The sequence below is a fragment of the Centroberyx affinis genome, unplaced genomic scaffold (genome assembly GCF_046629955.1).
Source record: "Centroberyx affinis isolate AG114_WGS23_722 - 3 ecotype Tasmania unplaced genomic scaffold, CSIRO-AGI_Caff_v1 ptg001791l_1, whole genome shotgun sequence".
Lineage (NCBI taxonomy): Eukaryota > Metazoa > Chordata > Actinopteri > Beryciformes > Berycidae > Centroberyx > Centroberyx affinis.
The window spans coordinates 67,584-87,786 of NW_027280181.1; the positions used below are offsets into that span (position 1 = coordinate 67,584).

Consider the following 20,203-nt stretch of genomic DNA (forward strand, 5'->3'; position numbering starts at 1 on the left):
TGGTGCATTCCTAGGTTAGAAAGCATCAAGTTAAATAAACTCCCTGCTGTCCTCAGGCCTTCCTAGTGCTCATGATGTAGAGTCTGATAGTGTATTACAGTGATCCAGTCTGCGGTCATTGTAGCCTGAGAATAGGTAAATATGTTCCGTCAAACCGCGTTTCCTCTTTAATGTTTTCTTTTCTGGATAGATGCTACATCAACTTAACAAAGCAGCTTTGATTTCACCCAGTCGTGTTAGTTTGTGTGATAAAGCACCAGCTGATACTCCCAACTTTTAGCCGTGCTTTCACAGCTGAAAAATGTACACGGCTTCTGTAAAGGTATAGAAAGTGATTTTGAACATTTCATGGTCTTAAACACTATGGCAAAACACACAAAATACTTTGGAATAAAATAACAAAATAAGTTTGGGAAAAAGTGTGGAAAATCACACTGAACATAACACGTCCTGCTCTGGTATTTTTATTTACAGTTCACATTTTTTTTAACAGCACAATAGAAACAAAACAATTAGCATTAAAGTTAAAAAAAATATAAATAAAAAGGCAGACTGTAAGCCTGTTGAAAAATCTGTGATGGTATTATTGGTTGGAAATTTTATGCACACCCTGAAGAAACCACTTAATAACCATTGTTTTCCAGGAGGTAAAAGCATTTATTGTGAAACAGCTGTACATTATGATATGGAGAATTGGCTAACAAGGTGAAAAGTAATTTTTCCTTACATTTTGACTCTAAAGTATGTAATTTTAAAATGTTAAATAATGTGTGAACCCTGACCGTGTCCCTCTGTGTTCGCAGACTATCTCCGCCAAAGCTATGGACTGTCCACGGACTTCGTTCCGCCGTGCGACTACAACAAACTGGTGCTGTCTCTCCTGTCGGGTCTGCCCAACGAAGTGGACTTTGCCGTTAACGTTTGCACTCTGCTGTCCAACGAGAGCAAGCACACCATGCAGCTGGACAAGGACCCCAAACTGGTCACGTTGCTGCTGGCCCACGCCGGCGTCTTCGACGACTGTACGTCCAAAACTCACTCGCAGTCAGCTGTTTGGTTCAGATGTTGAGCAGAGGGATGCTAAAGGCAGTTTCACCCTTGTTTTTAATTATTAAATCATTTCTTCACTTGAGCTGTTGGACAAACTAGAGCTTTAGCTAACAAAGAAACCTAAATCATGGTTCCTACACAGGTCTGGAAATGTATAGAAAAACAATTTGGTACTTTCCAGGGCTTAATAAGTTTGGAAATTGCACAAAAATGTCGACATCTCACACATTCTGATATTTGTCACTGTTAAGAATAATCTTCATCTATAGAGTCATATATGTTACAGTTAGTAGGGGAAAGACAATTACCTGGGTAAATCATACTGAACACAAAAATCAGCAAATCCAGAAATTAAGTTCTGGGAAAAGTCTGTAATTTTGAAATTGGATCTAGAAATCCTGCTGAATGTGTTTTTAGGATTTTAGCTGTGGAAACAAGGGGATGTGTGGAATTTTCGAGTGTGAAAACTATGTGTGAGACGAATAGGGCTGCACAATTAACATGCATTATCACATTTATTATTATTGTTAAACCTTTATTTAGACAGGTAATCCCATTGAGACACGGGGTCTCATTCTCAAGAGAGACCTGGTCGGACAACAGCAGCAGTACAACACAAACTGCATGTTATACATACATATTTCACATTTTAGTAAGTGTGGAACATCTGTATATTGGCAGTATTGGAACATTTTAATTTCAGTTGGTGTCTGCTGTTGCTTAAAATAGCCAAGATGTTTGATATAAGATACCAAAACTACAGTAAACTCTCAAATCACCAAGACTAATCATCATGATCATCACAATATCTATGAAAAAACATTGTGATTCTACACTGTCAGCTGTAGCTGTGCAGCCCTAGAGGCAAAAACAACTGTTCTGATGGGAAAAGACTCTCCAAATATTTCCCCAATTTGCTGCCTCTTCTCTCCTCTTTGTTGTAGGATCAAAGGTTCTCTCCTCTTACCATCTCCTAAATATAATGGGTTTTTTTTTTTTAGGGGGGGGGGGGGGGGGGGGGGAGTTGGGGAACAAGGGAATGGAGATAAATAATATTGAGCTGAAACTGTGATTCTCCCTCTAACCAAACGCTTTGTGCCTTTGCAGCGCTAGGCAGCTTCTCCGGGGTTTTTGGGATGGACTGGAAGGAGAAAACCTCCCGGGACTTTGTCAGGGTAAAGTAATAAAATCCTTTTTCTTGAGTGACCTGTCAAGTGTTCTCCAAGTAGTTTCTGCTGTTTTTGTTCCAGCTAAAACTTAAAGGTAACTCCCTCACATTTTGAACAGTTAAAGAGGAAACTTGAATAGCGCTCAGTGCTAAAAGCGAAAAGAAGAGCATGAGCGTTTGTTTCACTCTTTACAGTGGGAAGGTTGAAGAAAATATTCAGAAAATATTCCTGTCCATATTACGGATGAGTGTGAATATTCGACTAGTCAGGCACCTCATCAACATTCGAATAGCATGCCAGGGTCGGTTTTGTATAATTATTATTATTTTTTTACTTATTTTCTTTAAGAGTCTAATTAAAACCGATCAATGTGATATGTTGAAATTAGACGCACTGTTCTTATTGTCGGCTATGGGCCGATAATTGCCAGTAAATCTTCAAAAGTAAAAATGTAGCGAAAAAATAGTGTTTTTTTTTTTAACCATTGTTATTAAAACAAAGTTTGGCCTGGAACAAAGAAGAAAAACAGAGTGCTACAATAATGGTGCCAAAATTGTAAAAGAAAAAAATCAAAGAAGAGTGCCTTTAGTTCTATTAAAAAAAGCTATTGTTGAATATGTAATCGTATTTTATAGCTTGTCATTTTTTAGGTTGGCGTTGAGGGGGGAGGGGGGGGGGGCTTAGAGGTGCGGGGGATTCAAAATGTTCTAATATTCGCTCTCACTAGCCATAAAGTATTTGAATATCATTTTTGGCGGTCATACACTTCCATATAGAGGTCGTTCTTACTGACAACGCCAGACAGCAGTATTCTCCAGGGCATCTTTAAAACAGAGTTGGGGTCGGTTCACTTTGAACTCAATTAAAAAATGCATAGCAAAATCATGATTTTTTTTTTTTTTAAATGATGTAATGTGATACTTTATTGATCCCAGTAGTCGTAGGGAAGTTATCTGCTGCTTTCCTTGCTTCACAGGGAGGTCAGAGGTCACTGGTAGGGATTCAGTGTCTTGCTCAAAGGCACTTCAGCAGGGCGGATGCTTGTCAACACAAGGGGGGGGGGGGATTTAACCCGCGTTATCTGGTTCAAGGCCGGTGTCCCTATTTCAAATTTTCTCACCGAGATTCTGGAGTAAAATTTGCCGTAGTCCCCGATGAGTTGTCCGTTTTCCCAACTGTGCTGTGAACGCAACATTAACAGCTGCTGTCTCCCTGCAGTTCTGGAAGGAGGTGGTGGAGGACGCTGAAGTCAGGGAGCTGATCTGGGACAAGAGCAGCCCAGCACACGGTAAGCAGGCTCTCGGTCCTGAAAGTCACAGAAACCGGTAGAGTCGGCACTCTGCTGTACGCTCCCACGGTGAATTTATTAACTCCTGTAATGCTGAGACGCGCTCAAGTGTTGCGGACTTTATTGTTTCCTGTGATTTTCTTTGGTTTTCCTTGTCCGGCTGCTGCAACTGAGGATTGGGATTTGTGTGTTTTTCTGTTTTTCTTTTCTCCTTGGTGCTAAAAGTCTCCACTGCAATCCTTACACATGCAGTATCTCACATTCAGTTTATGGAGTGCTTTAACAAGAAATAAAAGCAAAAAAAACATACTTAACAAATGAAAACAAGTTAAGCAAGAAGGCACCATGCACCATTTGGAGAAAAGTGGCACCTGCTACAAAAGAAGAGTCACGAGTTTCAGTAACTTAAGTCCAACTTTAGTGGATCCATTTTTATAGAATATAGAAAATGCTCTCTTGTAATCTTGAATTCTGTTCACCACTTCATGATGAATCACAAACTTGATCGATTATGAATGAGCAAGTTTCAAATCAACACACATTACTTCGTTCTATAAAGAAAATGGCATTGGTAAACATTAGGGGTGCACCAATACCAATTTTCAGACTGAGTACAAGTAATTTATTTTGTATTTCTGAATGCGAGTACATTGTATTATTTTTATATATATAGTCTCAGTCTAGTCTCATTTTTACATGTTTGTTCACGGTAAAATGCTCCACTGACATTTTGGTATTTTAAAACTTGCCGTATCGGATCTCTTGGCATCGGCGCACCTCACCATTGCCAAATACTATTACTACTACTTACTTCTAATACTGACATATTTCCTTGATAAATGTGTATTCGTTATAGGGCTGGGCGATAATTCAATATTATCGTTTATCGTCTTTCAGTGGAATCATATCGTGATGATATGAAGATAATTTGATATCGTGACACACATTTCTGCTGTCTGAATTGATGATGACAAGCAAATTTTACTTAAAAACTCTGATAAAATGAGGCATGGTAGGAATATTATTTGAATATTTTGACATCACACCTAACATTACCATTCGGTTCAATGAGATGAACATTCGTTTGATTATTTAACGTGATTTTGCATACATGAACCATATCGTGATATATATTGATATTGATCAAAATCCTTATGATTATCATGATATTGCTTTCAACCATATCGCCCAGCCCTAAATCGTTATTTTGACTGGTAAAAAAATATTTTTCACCAATACAGTTTTGTAGTTTACCAGCCCCTTCGCAGGTGAGACAAAAAGTGAATGTGAGAGACTGAGCGTAACGTTGAGAAGAGTTTTGAGGTGTGTGTGTCCCGCTCCGCTCCCTCTGCAGACGGTACGTCGGGCGAGGAGCGCTGGCAGAGCCTCTTCCACCCGCCGCGGGACCCGGGCATCACCGACATGGAGGGCCAGCGGGTGCTGCAGGTTGCCGTCATCCTGCGAAACCTCTCCTTCGAGGAGGCCAACGTCAAGCTGCTGGCGGCCAACCGAACGTGCCTGCGCTTCCTGTTGCTGTGCGCCCACTGTAACCTCATCTCCCTCCGACAGCTGGGGCTCGACACGCTGGGCAACGTGGCCGCCGAGGTGCGTCCGCCGTCTCTGTGGATGAATGGATGATCTGGAGCTTGTTTTGGGGAATCTTACTTTTGTGTGGGAAGTGGGAGGAAAACAAGTTTGGACAAATATAGAGACTACAACTATTGTTTATTCCCAATACACATTACAAAAGTATTATGGTATAGAGGCTTTGCAGTTGCGTCACAAATCTCCCAGTAACCACGGCTGGAGCCATCATGGAGGTCCAGTGGAGAATTGACTGCGCACATAATGAATAAATATACAATAACTGAGTTAGAAGCAGAGAGCAGCTGAGTCAGCTTGTTGTGGTGTGGCTGTAGATCCATTCAGTAACGTTCTCAGTAAAAGTGAATAGTGTGATAAGGTGGATTTGTTTCCAAATGTAGGTTACTGTGACACAGTAAACTGTCTTGTCTTTAGCTCTAGTCTCTACTCCAAAACATGAAGAGTTGTAGCTTGAGAAGAGTCAGCTCAGTTAACCTGAACAAACTGTTAGCTAGCTAACTAGCCAGCAAACACACTGATGTTATTGTGAACATGCTAACGCTAACTGCTACTAGATACGTTAGCTAGTGTGCTAATCAGATGTGTTAACAACAAGACAGTGATGGTTAGCTGACCAGATGCTATGGTTAGCTAGCTAACAAGCTGACATTATCTAAACACTAAATCAATCAGATGGATCAGTGATGAAATGATCAGTTCAGTCAGAAACAGACAGAAATTAACCGTCTGTTCAATTCTGTTGAGACGACAGAAACACAGTCAGCTGTTCACAGAGCTGAGGACCTCCAAGATGGCCGCCAGAGAGTGTGTTGCGTCACTTGAACGCCTTCTGTTTGTCACATATGTCTTCACATATTGATATAGCCAAGATGACGTGATGTCACTTTCCCCAGCTGCTGCCTGTAAACATCTCACTGATCACGGACCAAAATCCTCAAATCCAGAAGAGAAGATCTGGGAAAAGATTTAGAAAAACAGAATGTTTAGTAAGCCAGTTTGGCTCTGAAATCACAGTGAAGCACATGGGCTTGATCCAACTTTTAACTCCGACGTATTGGTATGAGATCCATGTACATGATCGTACGTCAGCACTCCTATTTTTAGCAGCTATATGCACAGTGGCCCCGATAGGATCAGTTAAGTCTTTGATGTCATTAATTGGATGGTCGGGTTCGGGGCAGTAACACAGTATTCAGACATGATACTGCAGCGCCTCGAGTGTCCGTGGAATCTGTTAACATTAATAATATCAATAATCCTACTGGAGCTGCACCGTTATGGCTAAAACGACGACCACAACAACGATTATTTTGCTAGATGTGATCATGAGTCACGACCACCGATCGTTAATTATTCCCGAAATTATTTTTGCCGTTTTATGTCACCATCTTGCTGTTTTTAGGTGACGTTACCAACATGGCAATATTCTGTGATAATTAACTGTGAAAGCTAAAATAGTGATGTATAATTATAAACAGTGTTGGGAAAGTTCCTCGGAGAATGTAATCAGTCACTCTTTAGTTACTCATTTAAAAAGTAATCACATTACTTTATTAATTCCTCAACTGCAGCAGTAATTGGTTCCGTTCCTCGTTCCGTTTCCTTGTGTTTCGTTGGCAGTAGACGCTCCTCGTTTTTCACTTGAGTTTCACATCGCTGTGTTTCGTATCGGGTGCTCTGACAAATTGGATGTTGTGTTTTTCGCTGTGGTAAGAGTTTTGCTGCCACACAAAGTTCACAACGGACCAGAATGTTCTTTGCATCCTTGACTGAGATCAATTCAAAAGTAACGGGAAAACCTCCAGCTGCTGTTTTTTGTTTTCGTTCGGTGCCGTTATTATTCAAGTTAATGTGATGTTTCACATTGTCAGAAGTATACAAGTCTGTCTTGTATCGGTCTCGATAAATAATAAATACAGAGCGGGGCAGTCTGTCCGCTCTCCTCTTTACATATTTAAAAGTAAAAAAATCCCGGCTGACTATTTCTGGACGGTGCGATCACAGACTAAAACGTGTCTGACCTCTTACAGCTCCAGCTGGATCCCATTGACTTTCGGACGACCCATCTGATGTTTCACACCATCACCAAATGCTTGATGTCCAGGGACCGGTTCCTCAAAATGAGAGGTGAGTTTTTCTGGCTCCTGTTCAGGCTATTTAAAGCCGGTACAGCGAGTAAATCTCCTTGACTTGTTCTGCTCGAGTCGGAGGTAGCTGAGGGAAACTCTTTGCCTCCGTGTCAGCGGTTCTCAACCTTTTCGGCTTGTGACCCCTTCCAACAATGACTGATTTTCCCTCATCTCGTGGTTTCATTTAATTAATAATCACAGGAGGTAGAGAGGCTTAAAACTATTCAGTATATTACAAAAAGCAAAAATTAGAGAAAAATCTGAAAAAATGGATATGATAATAAATGTGTATAGCAGAAATATGTTTTTTTTTTCCCTATCTCATAAATTATCTCGCAACCCCCCAAAATGATCTTGTGACCCACTGGGGGGTCCTGACCCTAGGTTGAGAACCACTGCTCTGTGGTCAACATCAATCAGAACATTTGGTACAATATTTTCCAATTGTACAACAAAAATCAGAAAATTAGAAAAAACTATCTAAAATCCCTAAAATGTTCTATTTATCCGAGAGGCAAAAAGTTGATATTTTTAGAATATTGTACCCAATTTTCTGATTTGCCAAATATTTGTTTATAATATGAACTGATAAGAGTTACACAGACTGAATTACTACCCAAGTTCATTAATCCAAAAGGACCGACAATACAGTGCATACAACGTTTTTCAATACACTGTATGAAGCGTCTAAAGTTAGGTGTATCTGTGTGTGTGTGTGTGTGTGTGTCCTCCTCCCCCCCCCAGCCATGGAGATCCTGGGCAACCTCAGCAAGGCGGAGGACAACGGCGTGCTGATCTGCGAGTACGTGGACCAGGAGTCGTACAGGGAGGTGATCGCCCTGCTCACCCTGCCGGACCTCATGCTCCTCATGGCCTCTCTGGAGGTTCTGTACCTGCTGGCCCAGCTGGGGGAGATTCCCTGCAGCAAGATCGCCTCCGTCGACCACAGCATAGGTACCCGTGTTTTTAGATATTTAAGTGACACTCTTAGGGTGCGATCGTACCTACGGTTTGCTTTCTTTGGTCTGAGGAAAAGTTTATTTGGCCGCGTTTTTGCCTTTTGGTTCGTTTTTGGTTCACACTGCCCAGTTACACATGAATCAGAGCTTGTAAACAAAAGTCACATGGACTCAGAAACAGCTTGTTTTCAATCCTGCCAGAGATTTTGGCAGTAACTGGGAGTCAAAACCCAATCCGATTCCAGTCCCTGTAACTCTAGCTAAGCATGATGGACTTGTCTGCACTCTTCGTCTGTGGTGTTCATACCAGTTAAGAACACATGAAGAAACAGCTGAACATGAGCATCAGTCCATACTGCGGTTTGTTCTGCTTGGCTTGTCAACATCCATCTCCTTATTACCCATAAACCCTTGTGTTTTGTGGCCGTTCCCTGTAGTTATTTCAGATTACTCACTCATAACTAGTGAACCACAGTTCACTAGGAAGAGAACAGAGACTCACTTTTCCTTTTTTTTTTTTTTTATTTGCGTTTTTGACAGATTTATATACAAATAATGAAACAAGAATAACAAAGCATAATAACTAAGTAAAATACAATTAAAGAATAATAAATACATAATAATAAATAAAATACATGATCAAAATAAAAAAATAATAGTAAATCATAACATTATTACATTAGTTATAATGGCAGATAACAAGATACATTACCGAATAGCTAGAGTATGTAAAAGAATTGGAGGATAAATCATTTCAGTCTAGATAAATAATATACAATGTTTCTATTTGAGAAGTTTAACTTATTATCAAAATGTGCTCTCCCATTTCACACATCTTACACAGACCTAATTACTGTACACCCTTTGTTCTATATATTTTCCCCATCTTTCCTCAAAAAGATGGACTTGATTCCTGATTCTCATAGTTATTTTTTCCATTGCATATATTTCATTTACCAGATAGAGACTCACTTTTCCAGGCATCTCTGTGCCGTTACTTGGTGCCACCAAAGTCGGAATGGCATCGAACCAAAGGAGTGAACACTACAGAGTTTAAGTAACCTCCTCCAAACATGCTTGGTGTGTTAGTTAGTTTGGTTTAAAGATAGAAGAACAACACCAATAAAATAAATGTAAAATTTTCTAAATGCAGCTTGTTCATTTACATTTTATCCATGTAGCTGATGTTCTTATCCCGAGTCACTTTACAATCAGTTGAATAGTAGAATAAGGTTCAGTCCCTTAATCAGTGGTTTTCAATCACTTGGTCCTCGAGTACCACGGTCCTGCTGGTTTTCTATGCTACCAGCTATTTAATTATAATTCACCTGGAGTAATCAGGGGCTGAATGGGACACCGGGTGAGTGTAATCAGGGCCAGGATTGAGAACCACTGCCCTAAATCACCAACATTACAGGCAGCCAGTACTAAGGAGGTGAAGGGTCAGAGCTGCAGCACCCTGACAATATTCCTGTGATCATAGTGACAGGATCATGTTGGAGAGAAATACTGTGAAAAGTAATAAGAGCTAATTAGAAAGTTAGAGGGGAATTGTTCAAAATGTACTCAAGTGAAAGTATAGGTGAGTATAAGGGCGTTTTCACACCTGTGCTTTTAATCCGGTTAAATCGGACTCTGGTTCGTTTTCCCCCTTGGTGGGATTCTTTTGGGCAGGTGTGAACACAGTAATCACACTCGGGTGCGGACCAATACAACCACACCGAGACCCTTTAGAGGAGGTGGTCTCGGTCCGGTCCCGAACGAACTCTGGAGCGGTTCGTTTGTGGTGGGAACGTGATCCGACCTCGATCTGACCGGACTACCAGGTGTACTCAATAACGGCTCCTGTAGCCAGGTAGAGCAGGTATAGCATTTTCCAGACGTTTCCTCGAAGTGCATTGGGCATTCTGCTAGTACAGTCTTGCCTGGTATATTTCCCAGATAATTACAACAGTTATGAGCAAATGCCAACTCTGCCGTTGCTCCATGTCGCATAGCAATGTGCACTAGTCCAGAACACAGGACCTTCTTCCTGTATTTACTTTCTTGCTCCCGCCCCAGACACATCTGACCAATAAGCGGAGTGAACGTTCTCACCTGGTTTGTAGTGATGCATTTTGGTTCGCTTGGGTTTTTCTCCGTGTGAAAAGAAACCGAACCAAGGGGGAAAACGCTCCGAGTTTACAAACTCATCAACTGATTCGGACCAGAGCAAACGAACTATAGGTGTGAAAACAACCTAAATTCTAGAGAGATATTTCCTCAACCAGCTGTTACTGACGGCTCCTCCTGACTGAAATGTGGTGACATGTTTCTACCTGGTCCTGCTGTACTGACCCTTGTGTGTGTTTTCTCTCTCTCTCTCTCTCTCTCTCTCTCTCTCTCTCTCTCTCTCTCTCTCTCTCTCTCTCTCTCTCTCTCTCTCTCTCTCTCTCTCTCCCTCTCCCTCTCCCTCTCCCTCCCTCTCTCTCTCTCTCCCTCCCTCCCTGTCAGACCTGCTGGTGCGGTTAGTATCGGTCGACCTGCACACGTTCGGGCCGGACGCGCTGACGGCGGTGCGGTTGATCGAGCACCAGGCGAGCGCCAACCAGGTAGCCGAGGTTTGGCCGCAGCTGGTGGAGCAGGTGCCTGCCGCCATACAGGGGGCGGCTGTACCCGGTGAGTCTGAGGATTATCTATCTGTCTGTCTGTCTATCTCTCTATCGTCTGTCTATCGTCTCCGTCTGTCCATCACACACGATATCTCAGACACCACTGGAGGGGATTTTGGCGAGGGAAGTGTGACATCATTTTCCTTCCCAAATAAGAAGAGATTCCGAATCCCACCTCCTGCCAGATTAACGGGATAAATTGTGCGTTCGTGTGCTGGGAGATCCGGGATTTCCCAGTCGGCTGCTGAACAGCGTTGCATTCATGTTGCTGTTTTGCCAGAAAATCAAACCCGGAAGACAAACTATAAACAAACCTGGACGTCTTATACAACTTAACCAGTTAATTTGACAAATTTCATTAGTCTGGCTAACTGCAAACTTGCAATAAAGGTGCATCTATGTGTCCCTACTGGTGACTGACATAAAACTTTATTTTTCATCTTGTTGAGAAGGTTAAATGTCTCCACTGTGCCGTAACTCAGAATCTCGGGTAGCAAAATTTTCTGTTTCCGATTTAATCATCCGACTTTGGAGGGCGTTCATGTGAAATTACTAAATTTTCCGATATATTCGGTAGGCCGTGAACGCACAAAATGAACAGGAGTGTGAAATGATTGCCCCTAACCACATCCAAAGGAGCTGATACAGTCATCGTTTAGCTTTGATTTGATTAGAGCGAGGAAAACTGTCCCTTGTTGATTTATCTGCCAAAGACAAATTTTACCAGCAATTGGCACTTGGTGTGTGTTAATTTCAGACCCTGCCTCTGGGCATCATACACACCTCGTACAAAATGACTTAAGACCTTCTCTGATCTACGAGGCTCCACTGGTAAAAACGTCTGATCCTCCAAGCCACACTTGCTTCACTAAAACATCAACTTTTGAAAATGGATTGGCACTGCTTGCCCCCCCACCCTCCATTTCAGCGGAAGGAGATAAGGGAATAAGAGGTGAAGCAGGTGTAAAAGCGACTGCTGAAGTGCCTCACAGCACCTTGAGTATGTGGATTGGCAGGTGTGACCCCAGTGGGAATCGAACCCCTAACCTTGGCAGGGTCAGTGCCAGTGAGCTACACAGGACTACCAATGCAAATTTATCAGTTTGCTGACATCTAGTGGACAACCTGGGGAACGCCACAAACTGAGACTTCATTGAATCAATGGATATAAAGCATTTTCCCCCCCTTTTTTTTTTCTTTTTTTTCTTTTGCACTGCAGTGGTGTCTCTCAGCATTACATTTCTTTGTCTCTTCAGTAACGAGGGTCCCGGTTCAGTCCACTCCGCCGCCGCCTGGTATCGTTGAGCTGGACGGGGAGAAGTTTACGCTGCAGTGGTAAGACGCGCGCATACTAAAACATTACTTCTTTCCTTCCTTTTCTTCCTTACCTTCATCCTTCCTTCCCCCCCCCCCCCCCCCCCTAACCCCAGCCTTGCTTTTTCCCTCTCATACAGTCTGTGTCTCTGCCCAAGTCTTCCCAGTTTGATCTGGACTTTGCTCCACACTGTCCAATTTCTAGACATTTATTTTATAAGTCCTGTTTGTGTTTTGAGGAAACGACTCAGTGAAAAGCTGATTTCAAATTGTCTTTCTCATTTATGACTTCAGTTTTTGTCTGTCTTGTGAAACAAATGGTGTCTGTTTCTTGTATCCAAAGGAAAGCGGTTTTTGTCTGTTTTACATTGCCAAATAATTGCTTTCTTAGGTGCGTAATATTTCCGGTTTGTGTTTGTCCAACAGGCTGAACGCTCACTTTGAGGCGAACCCCGAGGGCTCGGTGTCCCGGTCAGAAATGTACTCAGAGTATCTGGCCACGTGCAGCAAAATGGGACGCAGCAACATCCTGAACTCCACCGGCTTCCTCAAATGTCTCCGGTCAGTCCTGAGTCTCTACACACAAGCGCTGTGACTCGATACACAGTCCGCCTGCGTTAACAACAATGCTTTTTGTCGGGACGGGCAATAAACTGAAGTCATTTGTCTCAGTTTTGCTACTCCGGCAGTTACTGCTGCAGTTTTGACCGAGCGGAGCTGCTGTGATGAGTTCTGATAAAAAACAATCGGCCTGAAGCTAGATACTAGTAAAAAGCGAGAAGAAGCAAGAAGCATTTTCTCTTTAATAGATGCTGCAAAACACCGTTCAGCTGCAAATGAGAGAAAAGAGACTGCTGTTGCATGATTTGTTAACTCATGTTCTACGCAGTAAAGATGCCGCATGTATTGAAAGTTTGGTGCATCAAATCTACCTGTTTTTGAACAGCAAATGTAAAAAAATAAACTCAAGGAACATGGAGAAAAAAAAGCTATAGTTTAAAACACTATTATGTTACATCAGTCTGCAATAGAGTAGTAAAACAGAAATGTGTTTATATGAGAAAGTCGAGGATTACAATGTTAAACATGATCAGTAAAAGGTGCCAATCAGTTCCAGTGTTGTTGCTGGTAGTATTTCCACGTTGTGTTCATCCACCTTCCCCCTCCCTCCCCACTCTATGCCCCCCCCCCACAGGTCGGTGTTCCCCAACCACACGATGCGGCGGCAGGAGGAGCCCAAGGCCAACGGGCAGGTCCACATCCTGCTGGTGGGGCTGAGGCGGCGCTCCATCCCCCTGCCCATCCAGCTGTACTACCAGCAGCCTCAGCAGCAGTCGAGCCCGGCGGCGGCGGCTCCCACACCACTATCGGCCCGACACGAGGCTCCTGGAGACCCTCAGGCTCCGTCTCCAGGTAGACCCCCTCTGCACCCCCTCCCCATCAAATACAACTGCCTTTCTCTCCCTGAATAATATTCCATTGGTTTAGACTTTTTAATGATCCCTCACTGCATTATGTCCCGCCCCAGCACCCTGTTTCAACAGAAAATGCATCAAATCAAGGAAGTAAAGATGCCACTTGATGGGGTCTTTAAAGGATAATTCCTGTTGCTTCTATTTCTTTGGTTTGATATGGAATTACATAGATGTGAAGGCGATGCTGCTCTTGTTGGCGCCTGAAAGCGGTCGTCCGGTGACATCATTACTCCAAAGTTCAGACCTCGTTGATTCATTCAGTGGGATATGATTATCTCCGCTGCCACAGTCGTAATTTGGCTGCACGGTTAATCGTTTGTTGTCACATACTGTACTTCTTTGTTTCCACATTTTAAAAATCCTAGAATACTGGCATGTCGACAATATTTTGTTTTGCTGGGAACAGCCAATGTAGTGAAATAGTCAAGATGTTAGTGTAAAATGCCAAGTACAATCAAATCATTTTCTTCCTTAGATTAAAAAACAAAAAAGGTTTAGTAATAGTTATGAGGTTGTGGCCACAAGATCTGCCAAAGTAATTAGGACTATCATATTAGTCGCAGTCATGTCACCCTCGTCCTGAACATGAGGCTCAGGTGACAAGAGTCAGTTCTCCTGTCCTGCCAAACCAATAATGTTCTTGGAAGTCTTGGTGTACCTGAACGGTTTTCTCTGTGTGTTCTGACCAGGTTTACCTGGGCATCCTGGTGTGGGACCCCAGTTCGTCCGGGTCCCGGCCCCCAGCCTTGGCACCAGCGGTGCCACCCCACCCGCAGCCTTCACCGCACAGGAAGCTCCCCACGCGGCCCACCCGACTGTTCCCCGCCACCCGGTGCCCCCGAATCCCCTGGCGGCAGCCCAGCAGCAGCAGCAGGTCCGGCCCGGCCCGGTGGTCCAGATCCCCACGTCGGCGCCGGCGATGCAGAACCACAGCCCCCAGAACCTCCAGGCTCCGCCCCCCGCTCAGCAGCACTCCCCCATGCTCCCCACCGGGACGCCCGTCACACTGTTTCAGCAGGTACCGCAGGGCCACATCCTCACCGCCAGGGTGCAGGGCGTGTGCCCGCCCATTACCCAGCGTCCACCTCTGCCCCAGACCCCGCCCCTGTCCGGGGCTCAGGGCGGAGCTCCCCAGCAAGAGCCTCACTGCGCGGCCGGGGCGTCGGCGGCGGCTCCCTCCTCCATCCAGAACTTCCAGGTGGGGGGCGGTCAGGTGTTCACTATTGCTGGTGTACCCAACGCCCAGGGGTCAAGGGTCACCTTCCAGAACATCGCCCCCAAACCGGCGCCGGCCCCGGCAGGCGGACCAGCAGCCACGATAGCCACTCCCAACCAGCAGCCTCAGCCTCAGCAGCAGCCGCAGAGCGTGGTGATAGTCAGCCCCAACCCCCAGCAGAGCCCCGCCTACCCCCCCGCCATACACCAGATCGTTCTCGCCAACCCCTCCACCGTGCCCGGCGCCCAGACTATCCAGATAGCGGGGCAGCCCGGAGCCGCTTCCGGCCCCTGCCCTCCCCCCGCCGCCGGCCTCCCCCCTCACTCCAACGCCCAGGTCCAGCCTCACATACTGTCCGTCAAACGGCCGCAGCAGCAGCATCAACCGCAGCACCAACAACCGCAGCAGCAGCAGCTCCAAATTATCTCCCAGCCTCCTTCTCAGCCTACCTCCACCGAGTCCAGCTTGATCAAACAGCTTCTGCTTCCAAAGCGAGGGCCGACCACACCGGGGGGCAAGCTGATCCTTCCCGCTCCGCAGGTGCCTCCTCCCAACAGCGGCACGCTCGCTCCCGGTCCGCAGGTCATCTACCAGGCGGGCTACGGCGCCCAGGGAGCCTCTCCTCAGCCGCAGCAGCTCAATGTCCAGCTGGTTCCCGGCCAGCTCCAGGCCCCGGGAGGCCCCGCCCTCCAGACGGTGCAGCTCCTGCCGGGCCAGCTCATTTCCACCGGTAGCCCGGGGGCGGCGACCATCATCCAGGGCCCCGCGGCGGGCGGACAGGTCACCTTCACCGTGGTCCCCAACACCAGCTTCACGACCTCTGCCGCCGCCGCCGCCGTCAGCCAGGGCGCCGTGGCCCCGGGCGTTCCCCCGCCGCCGTTCCCCACAGGGGCGGCGCACCACGGCCCGGCGGCCCCGCCGCCACCGCCGGCTCCCCTCAGAGGAGACAAGATCATCTGTCAGAAGGAGGAGGAGGCCAAGGACGCCACGGGGCTGCACATCCACGAGAGGAAGATAGAGGTGATGGAGAACTCCTCTCTGGCGGAAGGAGGCTCCTCGAACGGCAAAACCAGTAACGGCGACGTGGCGGCGGGGGCCAAGCTGCTAAACGGGAGGAAGTGCATGGAGTCAAATCTACCTCCATACCACTCAGGGAACAGCCAGGGGGCGCTCAACGGCCCGGCCGCCGAGGGTCACCCTGCTAACGGGAAGCAGGCCCTCTCGCCCGGCCTGAGCGCCCCGCTGGAGGGAAACCCCGACCCCAAAAAGACTCTGGTCAACGGGGTGTGTGACTTTGAGCGGGGTGACAGCGGCGGCAACTTTAACAAAAACATTCCAAATCACATCGCTTCCAAACAGTACTTGGGGAACGGGGAGGTGGGCCCCGCCGAGAAGAGCCACGGCTCGGACCCCCCTCTCCCCGGCCCTCCTCCCCCCCAGCAGGAAACTGCCAAAGTCCAGCAGGCGGAGCGCCTGGCCAACGGCCCCCAGGCGGCGGGCGCCAGGCCGCCCTCGGAGTTATCCAACGGACCTTTGGGGCCCGGCCACGCCGTGCCTACGCTAAGACAGCAACTGCTCCCCGGCCCCTCCCTCCCCCCCACCGTTACCGTTACCTCCCAGAGTCCCGCCGCCGGTCCGGCCAACGGCGTGGCTCCCGAGGCGCGAGGCCTCAAGAGGCCGGCCGACAGCGACGACCGCGGCGCGGCGGCGGCCTCGGGGATCCCCAGTAAAGTGGGCGTGCGGATCATCACCATCAGCGACCCCAATAACGCCGGCAGCAGTGCCACCATGGTGGCGGTGCCAGCAGGAACAGACCCAAGCACAGTAGCCAAAGTAGCAATAGAGAACGCCACTCAGCAGAGGAACTGCTCCCCCACGCAGGCAGCTGGCTCCACGGTGAGTCACTGCAGGGTCACTCGCACCGAGCAACACTTCGCCACACTGTCTGCATGTCGTGGGACTTGATGACAAGTCTGCCCACAGAATATGTTTTGCATTTGCACACACTTACACACACACACATACACACACACTAGAATGTGTATTTTATCCAGTCTACCACCCACGTTTTTAGTTAACGTGATTTGAGCGTTTCATTCTAAACCTCAGCTGGGTAAATCTGTTGGAGTGGCAGGTGGACGGCATGTTGTGGAGCAGATGTGTAATATTTTGATGTCAGGCTGTAAGCTAAACTCTGCCCACTCTGTTTTGATATAGTTAGATTGAATATCTAATGTTGCCCAATTAGCAACAGTCTTGTTTAATATTCAAATTGGCTTGTGTGTGTGTGTGTGTTGGAGACCAAAGTTTAAAGTGTGTGGGATTTAGGTTAGGGTCGGTTCAGGATGGCATCGTGGCAAAATAGTAGCACTGACATGAATCCATTTTGAAGTTAGAAAGTTCAGTCCTACCCTTTGAAGTATTGGCTATTACTGAGTTCTGATCCTTGTCTTACTCAACTACTGTGGACCATTAGTTCATCGGCCCAGTCGTTGGGACAGAAACCAAGATACAAACTATTTTTCTCCATTAGAGAGAGAGCCAACATCCTTCTGTGTGTGACAACGGGCAGAAACATCAAGGCACAGTTATTTTGATTTCCAACATCATACATGTGGCTGTTCGCATTGGCCGTTCTGATCCTATCTGATCGCTCCTTGCTTGATGTCATCATTTTTAAGATCTTACTTGTTTCTCATGTTGGATTTTGTGAGGATATATCTGTAATGCAGACGTCATAAATCAATATCTGTTGCTATTTGCTCGCTTTTTTTTTGGTCTTGCTTGCCCAGCCAACTTGTTATACTTCATTTCAGTCAGCCGTAGCACAGGAGTAAAGTCTGTGGAAAGCTACTGTCTGTATTTTCTGTTGTATAGAAGGAATTAAAGAGGGTGGGTTGCAGGGATGAACATCCAGAAAGCGGCTTGGAGGTTCAAATCTCTGCTAAGTCACACCATGACTGTTTTATATCCAGTCTGTTTGGCTTTTTGAAACTTTGGCATCTCTTTTAATCAGCTGCCCGGTGTTCATTAGCTGTGTTTGACGCGGCCTATTACATTATAAAGTTGATGCAGTGTCTAAAATTAACTTTTTGGCTCGCCTGCCAAGGGCTCATAAACTAAAAAATATTTACCTGCCAAGAACATTTTAAACAGCCAAAATAATTAATATGCGTTTTTTCATGGAGGTTTGTCACCCTTCTCGTCTTCAGCGCTTTTTTTTCCTGTAAAGAATCAGGTGCTGTTTGTGTAACGGGCGGCCAATCAGAGGCCTGTTTGATACTGAGCCGTTGCTTTGCACTGATTTGATTGGCTCCCGGTCAGAGAGAGTGTATGTGCCGGAGAACAGGCAAAGACCAAAGGCTGTGTTGTAGCCGAGGCGTTCAGATGTTACCGGTCAGTGTGGCGGAGACGTTATTGATTTATATCCACAGACTCTGGTTTGATGTGTCAGCCGGCAGGATCAGCTGTCTGACTGCTGTTGAGATCGGTGGTGTAGAGGAGTAGACATCATCTAAACCCACTGCTCTTCCCCTTTAACTTCAAATAGTGCTGAAACAATTAGTCGATCATCAGAAAATTAACAGATCGTTTTAGTCATTCATCAAGTAAAAACACCAAACATTCACTGGTTACAGCTTCACAAATGCTAAGATTTACTTGCTTTTCTTCACTTCATAATGTTATAAAATGAATACTTCGGGGTATTCTGCAGTTTTAAGAATCACTTTGGACTCTGGGAACTTGTGATGGATATTTGTCTTTTAAAGATTGTGTTTTTTGCCCCTTTATTAGATAGTTCAGAGTAGAGAGAGACAGGAAAGACTGGGGGGGAGTAACTTGTGATGTCGCGGTCACATGACCCGCACCCCAGACCACTGAACCACCAGGACGCAATGGACATTTCTCATTATTTTGACATTTTATAGACTAAATGATTGCTTGATTAATCTGAAAAATAATGGATAGATTAATGAAAATAATCGTTAGTTTCAGCTCTGAAGTCAAACTTCCACACACAGGATAGTTGTATCAAATCCCTCTTATTGATAAGTAAAAGAGCCGTGGCTGAAAGAAGAAAAGCCCCAGCGTGATTTGATGAAACACACGCAGGGATTGGCTGGCACAGTGTGGTCGATGTTTGGGTCGACACACGGATCTGATGAGTTCATGTGGAGGTTAAGAAGGTGAGGCCAGTTAAGACCATGTGGCTCTCGCCGATACCCGCCTCCGACAGCAGACAGCTGAGAGAACAACCTCTGCCAGCAGAGAGGCTCCGGTTACTTCTCAGCTAACAAGACCTTTCTAATGCTGCGTTCAAATCGTATCTGATTCACCGTTAAGTAGGAGCTGCCAACTGGGGGAAAGCTGTTCACATCGGCCTCCTAGTGGAAATTACAAGTCGGACTTCTGGGAATTTTTCAGGAAGTGCAGAAGGTTGCCTTGCTCCTACAGATTTTCAGGAAAAGATAATATCAGTCTATAATGACAAGCAGTGCCTCAACAATTGACGTTATAATCTGCATCTTGGTGTAGCTGTCCCAAGGATTTAAACACTTGAACTCTTCCAAGTTGGAGTAACAAGCTTTTTCGGAGCGGCGTTATTCCAAAAATCATGATCATGAAGTTGCTACTTTACCGTTTTGTCACATGAATAGTTAGTTCAGTTGAGAGGCTTTGTAAGAAGAATATTATAGACACATCCTTGAGTCCCTTAAAACACTATTGAAGTGTTTTATTTCAAAGCCCTATATAAACATTTTTGGGAAAACAAATTGCCACCTGAAATTCAGTCAACATTTCAAAACACGAGTGATTCTAGTGTCGGTATTTTCAAACGGTGGATATGTTTGTTATGGATTGAGTTGCTTCACTTGATGGTCTGCATTTGATGTTTTTTTTAATTGGTTTTCTAATGTCTCGTCTGTCCCGCAGCCGACCGTGACCCCCTCCCCGCCCCCGGTGTCCCAGCCCGGCGGCAGCCCGCACCGCCCCGCACAGCAAACCCCCGCCGCTCCGCCAGAGCAAACCAGGAAAGCAGGGCAGAACTTCAAGTGTCTGTGGCAGTCCTGTAAACGGTGAGATTCAACTCTCCTGAACTAAAAACTCACACAGGGCATCTGCAGGCCAGAGGTGGGGACTGGAGTCACATGACTTGGCCTCAAGTCACAGTTTGAATAGCTTGACACTTGACTTGATGCATGAAGAGAAGACTTGAGACTTTACTTGACTCTGACTTGTACTCTGATGACTTGAAAAGGTTTCTAAAGTCTTGACTTGAGATCTTGTGTTTGTGTAAATGACTTAGATTGAAAGTGATGAGATTTGTTCCAGCAGACGACTGAAT

The 20,203-nt window shown here is 45.7% G+C and overlaps 1 protein-coding gene across 1 annotated transcript in view; it reads left to right on the forward strand.

Annotated features, from left to right (window-relative positions):
• arid2 (AT-rich interactive domain 2) overlaps positions 1 to 20,203 on the forward strand; it is a 46,216-nt gene that overhangs the window by 18,912 nt on the left and 7,101 nt on the right. The window contains exons 5-16 of the mRNA XM_071529454.1: positions 804 to 1,022; positions 2,158 to 2,225; positions 3,438 to 3,507; positions 4,862 to 5,112; positions 7,143 to 7,239; positions 7,986 to 8,195; positions 10,694 to 10,858; positions 12,108 to 12,186; positions 12,592 to 12,726; positions 13,361 to 13,578; positions 14,330 to 16,752; positions 19,792 to 19,934. Coding sequence (XP_071385555.1) covers positions 804 to 1,022; positions 2,158 to 2,225; positions 3,438 to 3,507; positions 4,862 to 5,112; positions 7,143 to 7,239; positions 7,986 to 8,195; positions 10,694 to 10,858; positions 12,108 to 12,186; positions 12,592 to 12,726; positions 13,361 to 13,578; positions 14,330 to 16,752; positions 19,792 to 19,934 — 4,078 coding nt within the window. The remainder of the gene's footprint in view (positions 1 to 803; positions 1,023 to 2,157; positions 2,226 to 3,437; positions 3,508 to 4,861; positions 5,113 to 7,142; positions 7,240 to 7,985; positions 8,196 to 10,693; positions 10,859 to 12,107; positions 12,187 to 12,591; positions 12,727 to 13,360; positions 13,579 to 14,329; positions 16,753 to 19,791; positions 19,935 to 20,203) is intronic.